The 13,641-nt window shown below is 44.8% G+C and overlaps 1 protein-coding gene across 2 annotated transcripts in view; it reads right to left on the bottom strand.

The window, feature by feature from the left end:
- The window catches only part of LNPK (lunapark, ER junction formation factor), a 1,074,215-nt gene that overhangs the window by 285,892 nt on the left and 774,682 nt on the right, over positions 1–13,641 (bottom strand). For both annotated transcript variants that reach the window (XM_069616137.1, XM_069616138.1), the window contains exon 10: positions 1,557–1,662. In XM_069616137.1, the coding sequence (XP_069472238.1) occupies positions 1,557–1,662 (106 nt within the window). The remainder of the gene's footprint in view (positions 1–1,556; positions 1,663–13,641) is intronic.

Here is a 13,641-nt window from a genome sequence, read left to right as displayed (position 1 = left end):
TGCCAGTGGGATAAAGACCTTCCTCGCCTGGTTTTCCCCCAGATTTATGCTCCCATGTCATTTCCCAGAGGATAATGGTGAGAGAAATCCATTGTCTTGGGTATTTGGGGTAACTGATCCAGCTGGCGCCAAGACTCATACGGGTTTGCAGGACAGTCCTCAAGGCCAAAGTCTCCATTTTAGGGGCGGGGCAGGATGTCGATCAGGAAGCTCTAATACTGCTCTTCCTGCTGTGGATGGAGGCTCACCAGAATGCAGGTCTTACTGATCTCCAGGCCTGCTGTCCCAAAAGAGCCAGTTGAAAATTGTCATCATGGTCCCCTTTGTGTTGCGGTTCTTATTGCCCGAGTGTATTGTGCATCTAGAAAAATCTCTACCTCATCAGCGATATGGTGGTCAGACATGTTAACTTCTTGAAGATAAAATGCCCAGCAGATAATTAATCTTCACTATTGGTGAACCAAAAATCACCAAAGTTGATTGTGACCTGGTGGTGGATTATTGTAATGTGACACTGTTGAGGCACCGACTGGATGGAGCAGGGCCGGTTAAGTTATCTGTGGAATGTATTTGTCAATGACTGACCGGTCTGTTGAAGAGGCCACTGACAAGCATGTCAATGAAGACAATTGAAAGTCCAGTGATGAGACAGTCAATAGAAATCAAGGCTGTTCATTGACTGGGCTGCCATCGGTGGACCCGTTGGCCAGAATCTTAAATTCTGGCGAGTATTAACTGTTTGGGATTGAACACTTGTTCTTTGGTAAGGCAGATGATGGCACTACTGTAGTCGGGCTAGGCAAGTCAGTTAAAACTCTTCCCAGACTAAGTAAAGATTATACAAAAATGTGGGTGCCTCTCTACTGATAGCGAACACTGCCAAACAACCAAAGATGAGGTTCTACAGCCCCATTTTAGCTCATTGCACCATTCACACAGGGGAACTATCCATTGGTATATCAGTCTTGTCCCACCCACAAGGGCAGTGAAGCATTCAAAATGCTATCCAATTAACTTCATACACAGGTTTCTGCCTTGTTGGGCCTCATCACCGAGGTGAAGCTGTGCCTTATGTCTGGATGTACCTTGCTTACCGTTCTTAAAGAGGAATAGCTTCAGCTCAGTGATGAGGACCAACAAGGCTGAAACACATGGATGGGGTGGTTGTTGGTACTCCTGCTCAGGGGAGAGTTGCCTATGCATTTCAGAGCTGGACTGCCCCTGGGCTATGCAAGAATTCGAAGTGATGATTGTCTGTGTAATGAAGTTGATTATCACGAATCAAAGCTGCTACACACAAAATAAAAACTCATGTATGATGGCACTTGTCCAGACCCAATGGTTATCAATATTTCTTGCATAGTGGAATAAGTTCCAAAAGCAAACATTTGTTTACTGGCATATACTTCGCTTCATGGAAGAGGGTAACTTGCAAATATACTACATTGACTTAGGTAAGTCTTTGCAAGAACAAGGCATTGCTGCTGCAGCCGAATTAAAAATAAAATGTTTGCATGAAAACGAAATGCAGTTAAATGTAAATTCATTAATTGTACCTGTTCTGCGGACCATCCCCAACCAAATATTCAACAACTCTGTCCAGAGCACCCCTTTCACGGGGAAGGATAGGTCTTGCTAGAGGAGGACCTGGAGGATGGAGACCTGTACAAAAAAAGTTCACAGTTAAAGCACACTCTAGGGAGACTTTACTAGCCTCTATAATCTCAATTTCATCTCACTGCTTTGGAGCAGCGCACAACTTGCTAAAGGTTACAACGTAAGGTTGTGCATAAGCCTGGTACTACCATTTGTAGAAAGGTCATATAGTTCTAATAAGAATTCTAATAAATACAACTTAAACTTCTTGTGATGTACACAAAAATAAGCATTACTCATTTGGAAATATTTAAATATGGGCAGAGAATATTGAGGCCACTTTTAAACACCAGCAGCAAGTGCAGCCACTTAGACACACAGAGAGCAATTGTCTTTAACAGCTTGCGTGTCAGTCGCCACTTTCAATGCGAAATGTATATAAAGCAACCCCATGCTTCACATTTTAAAGATACAAGGTGCAGAGGGAAACGCCTTCCTAAGCTCCCACGTAGTAGCTACATTTTAAGAGTAGAAAGGATCCAGCCTTTGTCCCAGTGGACACTATTAGAGTACCTGGATATGTCCAGTCATAATGTGTTTAATTTTCAGAATATCATTTTAGGCACAGAATACTGAAAGAGAAGTATTGAACAATGTAGAATCATTGCTAGAAAATGATAGCCAAATTAATTCTCATGGAGGTTTTTAGGAGGCGCATTCGCTCACACTTCCATCCAGCAACTCCAGAATGCTTTTGATTGGAGTTCGTCCCAAGCAGTGAAGTGTTGACAGGGCGTGCAAAGCCTTGATTGAACAAACAGCCAGGTGTCTCATTGTCCGATATTTACAATAAAATGTAGGAGCAAATCGGAGATAGGAGCCAAGACATTTATTTATAGGATTTGGAAAAGTGGGCCATGGAGGAAAAATGGCCGCTTCAGAGCAACATGTGGGAGAAAAAAGGGACATTAGTGTGGCTGGTGAAGGCAGTACAGATGGCAATAAAATTAAGGTACAGCATGCTACAATAGCGAGAAATGGGAGACAACTGTACCAATTTACAGAGCATTAAGTATCTCCAGAGTAACAGTAAAAGCCGATCTTTAAGATCGAGTAACCAGAAACTTCTTATGCGTCTTAGAAGTAGAACTAGACATGCTGAAAGGGGAGCTTTTTACCTCTCGGTGCCTACAGCCTGGAATAATCTTCCGTTAGACCTCTGAGGCCAGCGTAATATAGAATTGTTCAAAAGAAAGTTGAAAACGTGGCTGTACGCTTAAATCCATAGTCCCTCTATTCTGGCTTCTCGCTTTCTGGTGTCTCTTTTTCGAGCTTTCGCTTTTTGTGTTCATCAGCACCTTAATGCCCATGGGTCCAAGGTTTTGCGCTTAATAAATGCTTTAAAGTAAAATTAAAGTGTGTCCTAATATAATGGTGAATGCGCCGGAACTAGCATATACTATCGGTTTCAGAGATGGTGAAAAACACATCCCAGGCTAGAATTGTGAAGGGTCCCCTCTGCCCTTATCTGCTCATTCAAAGGAGCCAAGACTCATTTATAGGATTTTGAAAAACTTGTTGGAAGCCTTTACGCAGTCCTTGATCATGGAAAATTATGATCATTTGTTTGGTTTATTAATATAAACTGCAGCCTTTGTGTTGGCCGAAAGTTGTGAAAGCTGGAAGATAGAATATCAGTGTTGTAAACGCCAGGGCACAGATGAAAAAGCATGATGCACAATACAGAAGTAGGGGTGCCATAGCGTGTTGGCCCAACAAACTCCATTAAGCTCTATACATCGGCATTGTGACAAATAAGCTACTTAACTATGTTTACTTGGGAAGGCGCTAGTGAGCCCAGCCAAAACGGCCACAATCATGTTCGCTCCTTGGGCACCCATTCACTATCTGGATGCAATCCTGCTGATTTCCACATCCTTATTTATTTATTTATTTACATTTATAAAGCGCTCACACAGCCCGCAGGCATCGAGGCGCTGTTACAGGAATTGTTAGTTTTTCTTAGTTGTGCAATTGTGTTTTTTCTTTGTCTTAGTTACGTATTTATAACGCGCTTAAACACTCAGAGGTTTCTAAGCGCGGACCCGGGGATCAAACCTGTTGTTGCTTTGTGTCGTCCTGCTTCCAAGACGCGCACGCTGCCGCTGTGCTATCCTCCCGGGACAAGCCTCCTGCTTTTGCTCCTCAAAATCCTTCTCTTCCCCTTGGTGCTCCTTCTTACTGCCAGTATGGGTTGGGGTACTGTCCCCCCCCCAACCCCATTGTCCCCGTCATCCTTCCTCCCATAGTGCCGTAATTGTGGCATTCCCAATTTGTTGAGTGTCCCCTGTCCGTTCCCCCCTGAGCCAGTGCCGTCACTGGTGCTTGGACAACAGCCTTATTTAGTTTCTTTTCCACTAGCTTAGCCTCATCCGTTTACAGTTTCTCCACATTTCCTGTAACTTAAGAATAAACCTAACTGGGTCCTCATCATCACTCATTGTTCACTGCATTAAAGAATGCAATTCAGGGTATGTGGGTACATCCTTTGCAGGGCATCCCATACCCTTGCCCTTACCTCATCAAAGGCTGCTCCATCATGTTCATTATCTGCAAGACTTATCCCAGAGTACCCAGCCCTTGCCCATTTGTCCCCAGCTATGGTGACCAGTAGACTCAAGATCTCCTAGGGCTAAGGCTACCCCTGCTGTTTGTTTTTCAAATTCATAGATCCATTTACTAGCTCCGGCTATAAGATGGGGGAGAGCTTTAATCAAATTATTTTCGTCCATTTGAGGCCATGGCACATACTGCGTTATCCCTACTGCATATCTATTTTGTTTTCTACCCCTTTTGTAGTATTCTTCTGATCTTGAACTACCACTATTAAATCTCATCTATTTCTTGGTCTGAACCTCCCCACTGCCTCTTGTGGCAGGGACTTGGTTTTCGCCACCTCCTTCTTACCCTGCCTCTTCATTATTTCTACCACCTTGATCTTCCCCTCCATTATCCCTTGCTTGTTCTACTTCTTGTCCCAGGACCGTCCATACCCTCTGCCCATCTTCTTTTTCAACACAAACATGTCTTATTGCCACAGGGTTTAATCTAACCAAAAAATCTCCTGACTTCCAATCCCCTATTTTCTGCACTGGTACCCTTATGTCTGATGATCCTTCTTCAGGTTCTTGTCACCTGACTAACCTTTTCCGCAATTCTCTTAACTCGTCCATGTCTACTTGTGGACCCTCTGGGTACACCAATGCTACGGCATATCAGCGCTTCTGGAGGGGCTATATGGAGGTGCAAAAGCTTGAGTTCCCCCCCCCCGCCGCCCTAGTTGGTAATCCTGATAAATCCTGTTGACAATCTCTCTACCACTGGAGGCTTATAGACTGGGTTTGTATACCCTACCGCAGGTTTAGGCGTTATGGAATATATCCCCTTACATTGGATCTTTTTTGCACCTTTGTGATATTCCATATCATGAGTAATTCCCAGAGATCTAAAATCTCTTCTTTTTTGGTACTTGTTCTCTTTGTATTTTGCTGCTACAAAAATGGAAATTTTTTCTAGCATGTTTCTGTTATGGGAGCCCCGCTCTGGCCAGGAGCAGGATGTCCCCCATTCCTTTGTTTCTACTATCCATTATTTATTTATTCTGTCACAATTAGGGGTGTCACGGTATTAATTTTATGACGGTACAATAACCTTCTTGCCAAATGACGGTATATCATGGTTATCGCGGTATAGCAGGTGGAGCTAACTAATCTTAACAAATATTTTGTAAAAGGTCATAAATTGTCAGACTTATCATCACAAACAAAACTAGGCACCCAGGGCCAGAATTGGGCTTTTCAACATACTTTCCACTGAAATGCCACCCCTTGCTTCCACCAAACACACGTGAGGAGAGGAGGGGAGCAGGGGGGGGGGCTCTGCTGCGACTGGCAAAGCAAGCTGAATAGCTTTTCTTAAGTGGTCATTTAGGCTTTCAGCTCCCCTACTGGCTACTGGTGAAGATTAACATGTTGCCATCTTGATAACCTGCATGCCACAGATCAATGGAGGCTGATGGTAGTATACGCTTGTGCGCATACACACACGTACACGCACTCTCTTTACGTTACAGCCTTTAGTTTACTTGCTGGCGAAAAGGTGTTCAGTAATCACGGACATGTTACCCTTTGGTATGGCAGCAGGGAATACCCACAGAGACTACAGAGACTAATTATATGTAAATTCAATGATAGAATCAGGGAAATCCCCCATTGTCATATGTTTAGAAAACATTATCCATTATAAATATATAAACCCCAAAGCCGTCAACCCAAAGTAAACCCTCTTCCTTCTTGGCACTGTATTTATTCTTCCTATTGCTAACATATTGATTTTGTGACAGGCACGTGTGGTTTATGGAATGGCATTAAAAACTGCTCCAACTGAAACTACTTGGCAGACGGCACATCCAACAGTGCAAGACCAAGACTGCGCAGCACTTGCTTACTGCAGCCTTTCAAAATTAGATTGAAAAGCACACTTAACGGTATGAACGGTATAAACAATGTGACGGTTATTATTGTTCAATTAAGTGGTTCACGGTATCTTTAACGGTATACCGTAATACCGTTACATCCCTAGTCACAATACAGTGGCAGAACCCTTTGCATGTGTTTTATTGGAGTTTCTTCCTCCATAATATTGCACGTGTCCCTAATACTTCACCTAGTCCTAGACCCTATTGCATTCTTCAGCTTTTTTACACAAAGATACAGATCAACCCACTTTTTTCCCCGACCCCTTTACACTTTTTCCACTTTGATTGATCGATATATATCACACACACACACACACACACACACACACACACACACACACACACACACACACACACACACACACACACACACACACACACACACACACACACACACACACACACACACACACCTTCCTTTACCACAAAGGGCAGCAAGAGGAAAATATTCAAAAATAATCGACTAAAATCCATGCCCATTCCATATACCGAGCCACTAGTGTTTTTCCTTATGTCATTTGTAGTACCACCTTCCCAGCCTTTTTTATTATGCTGAGGATCCCATTGCTTCTATCGTCATAGAAGAATAATGCATGTACTACCTAATCAACCTATTATGGCTGAGGATCCCTTACTTCACAGTCCTTATAAGCAGAGGTTCCCCTTTTCCATTATAAAAAAGTAGGGAAACTGAAATGTGTGACAATGTGTGATAACCCACCTCTTATCCAATCTACTCCTTAACACATCCCCTGAAATCCAATCTATTCCTCATCACCAAAAGTCCTATTCCATAATACATCACCAAAAAGTCCAATATTCCATTGATCTCGTACATCCTCCACATCACCATGCTATCATTCACATCAGCATATCATACATACATGTACCCATGTTATCACTTGCAAGGTGGGCGTTGTTCACTCGAGTTTTCTCTGTCACAAAGCTAGCCTGTCTTTCTGAAGCCACGCCCTACTTCAGTGAGTGGAGAGAAGTCTTAAAATGGTTCCTACTAACGTTGCTCAATATAAATGGGGTTTTGATTAAGGGGACTGATCACTATAGACTGGCATGGCTCTCTTCCTGGTGACTAGGCCCAGACATCGCAAAGTGCAGGGGAAGACTGAGGTCACGTGGGGGTCACCACTGAAAGGTAGCCCATATTTACAGGGGTACCCCTTAAATATATCGGGGTACCCCTAATCATACACACATCAGATTAAAGTTCATCCCTGTAGGCAATTAAGGCCAAGAGTCTAGTCTTGCAAGGATAACAATTTAATCTGTACAAAAATGAGGATTGGGGGGGGGGGGGCGAAGGACTCTTTCCTCCCCCATCCCCCTCCGCGACCAGCATTCTGTCTGCCTTCCATGGCCGGCTCCTCCAGACTGATGGCAAGCAGGCGCCTTCATATACTGTTCAACTTGGTTACTGGATACTGGCATAGGTCATCCACAACTCTTTCTTCGTTACAAGGGATACTGCTGTCTTCCGTCTTGCATGGCCGGGTTCCAATTTAGGACGAACTTACTTACTTAGTATACTGCTGCATAGGCAAGAATACATTGCAGCTCCGGTTTAGCATATTTTCTATATTATAAACACATATAACGTCGTTTTCAAACACTTTTCTTCTGTCCATGGCATTTACTTATTAAAGTATATTTTTTGATGCTTGGAGCTTCTTGGTTTTTTGAACTCTGTGTTCAGTGTGGAACAGCCTATATATATATATCAGTCAGTCAAACAAGTTTATTCGGTTGTATAAAGCAACCATTAAACGACAAATAAACACAATTATTACACTGATTCATATTACAAAATCTTAAAATTATACTTCCATAAAAATAGAATCATGGAACATTGCCAACAACAGCATACAAATACATTTAGCACCTGGACGGTAGCCTCATCATGAACTACGTTAAGAGATATTTTAGTGATGATTCATACATAAACAGTACATAATACTTTAACCCATTACGTGTGCTATAAAATTTTTCTTACAGACCCTCACCACCTTGCAGTTTCAGAATACGGTTTCTAAAATACATTGCTCTTTTCAGGCACGTCAAAAGAGCCCATGCGGTGTAAACTGATTCGGCGCTCAAGAGGAACACAAGAGCAGCCCAGTGTGTGCGGATCATCGATTTCTTAAGAACAGGAATAAGGGACACTTTACGTATGCCTGCATACCCAATACAGAAGAATAGCAAATGTGAGAGATCCTCTCTACCGTGTCCACAAACCGGGCAACCCGCTGAGTTGGGAAAACCCTTCCATTTATAAGTGTTGCCTTGCAGCCGAAGGCAATCGAACCGTGCCCTCGTAATCAGCCATCTGTCCTTTTTTAGCGTACTCCAAAGCAGGTAAGGTTGGATACCAGTTAGACAGCTAATGCTTGAGTGAAATTCACCATTACTATGGCCACGTTCTTGCAAAATTCTTTTACTTGCTATGAATTCACCCAGCATGGATTTGTAGACGGACCCCTCACTTTTGGACAAAATAATATCTGGCGGAAAAAGGGCGCCTAAATTTACTTCACCCAGAATTGAAAAGACATATGCTAGCCAGGGAATTTTTTTCCAGCCACATTTACCTAGCACAGTACGAATAATAGTATGGCACAAGGAAGCATGCTCATTAGCCCACAGTCTGACCCAAAATAAAAGAGGGGCCAATGCCCACTGGTCTTCCCAAAGCTCCACACCCAACTCCCTATGGACAGCTATTCCAGATACACTGGACGGGAGCCCAAGCAGATTTTTAAAGAAATTGCTCTCCTTACGCTGGATTTCCGCTGCATTCTGGAAACCCCAGATAGCTGCACCATACAAAGTGGAAGCCGCAGTTTGGGTGCTATAAATCTTAAGGATCACATCCAAAGGCCGGCCCCTACACTTCAACATAAATCTAAAGATTCCACCAATCTGTTGACTCATCTTAACAGATTGTTTGGCCACATGATCTTTACCATTTAAGGCCTCTGAGAAACAGATCCCAAGGTAATCAAACGTCTTAACTCTGGGGATGATTTCATCTGCGCATAGCATCGGTTTCATGGGCACAGAACGTTTTCTGCCAACGCACGCCATTACTGCAGATTTCTTAGAATTAATTTTTAACCCCAAATTATCCATGAACCTTGAGTAAGCGTTAATCAATATCTGTAGGGCCCTAGGTGTTCTTGCAAGAAGGACAGTGTCATCAGCATAGGCCAATACTGGGAACCCCCTTCCTCCCAAAACTAGAAAATCCGCCAATACTCCAGACAAGTCCTGTGAAAGGCCATTAATGTAGAGGCAGAAGCAGATGGGGGCCAGTACACAACCCTGCCTCACACCACACCCCACCTGAAAGCAAGCCGTGCAGTGCCCCCCAGAGCCACTGCGAACACAAGCCTCATTATTCGAATGGATGTGAACCAAGGCCTGCAGAATTTCCCCTGGGCACCCTAAGCACCCAAGCACTTCCCAGAGCTTAGCTCTATCCACTTTATCAAAGGCGGTGCTTAGGTCCATGAAAGCTAGATATACAGCCTCGCCCCGACGAAACAGAGTTAGCCACCAGCAAATACAAATTGAGACTCTGTTCTATAGTGCCCACTCCAGGGCGAAACCCAAATTGGATGTCAGAAAGAACTGACTGTTCCCCAAGCCAGGATTCTATTCGGGCCAGCAGAATTCTCCCAAAAATTTTAAACGATGAGTCTAGAAGGGATATTGGCCTGTATGCACCGGGACTAGACATGTCTCCCTTTTTAAAAATAGGGAATATTATTGCCCTCTTCCACGAGGAAGGGTATTTCCTCGATTTTAGACAAGCATTGAACGCCACAGTCAGAAGTGGGGCCCACAAATCAACTGGGTCCTGGAACAGATCTGAGGGTATCATATCCGGGCCGGGGGCGCGGTTATGTGCTTGAAGCCTGATTGCCTTAGCAATCTCCTCCACCTCAAACGTCAGGCAGGGGCCACTAAAGTCTAACTCGACCTCTGGATGTACAGATCCAAATAGGCTACCAAAATGCGCCAACCATACCTCTTCTTCCACATGGGTGCCGCTCCCCACGTTGGACCAACATCCCTCCGGACCACTTTTTACAAATGCCCAAAAGGCCTTCTGGTCCCTCTTCATGGCGGCATTCAAGAAACCTTCCCAGGCTGCCTGTTCTATCTCCATTTTCCTTCTCTTTATCTCCCGTTGGTAGATTTTCCTATCTTGTGCTATCTTCAATCTACAACTAGTTGGTTCCTTAATATATATACATGATACATTACTCACCGTAATCGTATTTCTGATGCTTGTATCTGCTTAGATTCACATGCTGTGCATAGGCCGACATCTAGTGGAAGCTGCAGAGTATTACAGTTTGTTTTTCGAAACTTGAAAATGGGCGTCGACACAGGGTGTGCCAGTAATACTATCCCTAGTGTGACGTCCACTGTACCCAAGATCCCTCACGCGTCTAGGATCCTCAGATTGTATTTTTTCTGACATGAGGTAGCATGAGGAGTAGCGTGAGTACAGATAATCCAAGCAGATAGACAGAAAGGTAAGACTACAAGCAATCATGCGCCTTCTCTCAGAGGGGAGGAAGGGTGGGTCGCATGTGAATCTAAGCAGATACAAGCATCAGAAATACGATTACGGTGAGTAATGTATCCCTTCTGAGGCTTGTGGAATCTGCTTAGATCACATGCTGTGCATAGATTAGCGAGCAGTACCTGAAGAAGGAGGTGGGATGTGAGAAGGGTCATGAGCAAATAAGTGTCTTAAAACCGCTTGTCCCACTTGTGTATCTGTCTTGGAACGGGTGTCAATGCAGTAATGCTGAGTAAAAGTGTGAATAGAGCTCCAAGTAGCTGCTTTGCAAATGGTGTCAAGGGGTACATTTGCAATGAAAGCCAGAGTGGCCCCAATGCCTCTAGTAGAGTGGGCCCTTGGCGTGAAAGGCAGTTTTTTCAGAGAGTGAGTAACACAGCTGGATACAGTTAATAATCCACTTCGAGATGGCACCTTTAGAGACGCGATCCTCCTCTCTGCCTGCAGCTACGGAGACAAACAGTTGATCTGTTTTTCTTAGCGGTCTGGTTTTATTTACATAGTAGAGGACCGCCCTACGCACATCTAGGGTGTGTAGTTTCACCTCAGCCGAGCTTTGCGGGACCTGGATGAAAGCCGGAAGCTCGATGGACTGGTTTACATGGAATTTTGATATACATTTAGGTGAGAACCTAGGGTGTGTGCGTAAAACCAGTTTGTCTTTATGGACAGTAAAGAAGGGATCCTGCACTGACAGAGCCTGAATTTCACTGACCCTTCTTATAGAAGTAATAGCTACTAAGAAGGCCGTTTTATAAGTCAGGTGTTTGAGACTGCTTTTATGCATGGTTTCGAAAGGGGGGCCCATGAGCTTGGCTAGCACCACATTAAGGTCCCACCCTGGTGGTGGGTTTGAAATAGGAGGGTGAAGTCTCTTTACTCCTTCCATGAAGGCTTTAACTACTGGTACTTTCCACCACGAAACCTTGCTATGGGAAGTGGTGTAAGCCGACAGGGCTGCCAGGTGTACTTTCAGCGAGTTAAAAACCAATCCTGCATCTAGCAGGTGGAGCATGTATGTAACAATAGTGGAAGGAGTGCAATCAACCGGGTTAATTTGTCTACTCTGGCACCAGATAACGAACCTCTTCCACTTGTCAAAGTAACAGTGCCTTGTGTTTGGTTTCCTAGATTCCTTTAGGATGTCCATACACCTCTGTGGCAAATTGAGATGTCCAAACTCTATGACCTCAGGAGCCATGCTGCCAGGTTCATTGAGTTGGGTAGCTGGTGCACTGTTTGACCTTGGTGCTGTGACAGTAGGTTGTACCAGGCTGGAAGTTTGATGGGCTCGCACACCGCCATCCTGCGTAGGTGTGGGAACCACGGTTGTCTTGCCCACATGGGAGCAACTAGGACGAGCGTCATCGATTCCCTGTTCATCTTGTTCACCACTTTCCTGATGAGAGGAGTTGGTGGAAAAGCGTACGCAAACATCCCTGACCAGTTCATCCACAGGGCGCTCCCCTGGGAGTCTGGTTGGGGGAACCTGGATGCAAATCCTGGGCATTGTCTGTTTTCGCTTGTGGCGAATAAGTCTATAGTGGGGAAACCCCACTGAGAGAAGATATCTTTTACGACCTCTCTGTGTAGAACCCATTCGTGTTCCTCTGGGAGGGAGTCTCTGCTCAGAGCATCCGCTAGGGAATTGAGCTCCCCTGGAACATGTTGTGATGACAGGAAGATGTTCCGTTTGAGTGCCCATATCCAGATTTTCTGGGCAAGCTTGGACAGATTTGGCGAGCAAGTCCCTCCTTGCTTGTTCAGGTAGAACATGGCTGTAGTGCTGTCCGTCCGGATTTGCACTGACAGGTTTAGTAGGTGGGGCTCGAACGCCTGAAGCGCTCTGAATACTGCCAGAAGCTCTAGCAGGTTGATGTGGTTCTTGGCCACTGAGTGAGACCAGAGACCATGAGCTGTGTGGTGGAGATGGTGAGCTCCCCACCCCGTCAGACATGCATCTGTAGTGACTACTGCCTGTACTTCGGGATCGTAAAAGGGTTTCCCCTGTGCGAGATTCTCTCTTGTCCACCAGTGAAGGCTTTGTACCAGTGTTGGCGAAACAACCACTAGATCGTCCCACTGACCACTTGCCTGAGACCACTGTTTCGCCAACCATTCCTGCATGGGACGCATGTGCAGGCGCGCGTGGGGGACCAGGTAAATACATGACGCCATCATGCCCAGTAAACGCATTGCTTTGCGTACCGTTATTTGTTGACCGGACTGATAATGCAGAATTTGCAGTAGTATATTCCGAATTCTTTCTTCTGAAGGAAAGGTCAACCCCTCTTGGGTATCCAGGATTGCTCCTAGGAATTGTTTTGAGGTGCTTGGCACCAGGCTTGACTTCTTCTCGTTGATTGAGAAGCCTAACTTGTGTAGGATGTCGATAGTCCTTTGAATGTTTGTCCTGCAAATTCCTGGGGTTTCCCCTGTTATGAGTCAGTCGTCCAGATAAGGGTACACTGGGATTGCCTCCCTGCGTAGGTGTGCAGCCGCCACTGCCAGTACCTTGGTGAATACCCTTGGTGCTGAAGCTATCCCGAAGGGCAGTACCTTGAATGGTAGTGTCGACTGTCCACCTTGAAGCGCAAGTACTTTCTGTGCGCTGGGAACATGGAAATATGAAAATAAGCATCTTTCATATCCAAGGTTGCCATGTAATCCCCCTTTTTTAGGAGGGGGATTACCTCTTGTAGCGTGGTCATACGAAATTTTTGGGGCTTGACATACTTGTTGGCAGGCCGTAAGTCCAATACTGGGCGCATTGTCAAGTCTTTCTTTGGCACAAGGAATTAAGTTGAATAAATACCCTTGTTTACCTGGTGTCCCGGGACGAGTTCTATCGCGTCCTTTTGTAGAAGAATGGCGATCTCCTCGAGGAGAATCTTCTGAT

Source organism: Ambystoma mexicanum, chromosome 9 (assembly GCF_040938575.1).
Source record: "Ambystoma mexicanum isolate Mex_15411 chromosome 9, UKY_AmexF1_1, whole genome shotgun sequence".
Lineage (NCBI taxonomy): Eukaryota > Metazoa > Chordata > Amphibia > Caudata > Ambystomatidae > Ambystoma > Ambystoma mexicanum.
This window is presented reverse-complemented; position numbering and strand designations above follow the sequence as displayed.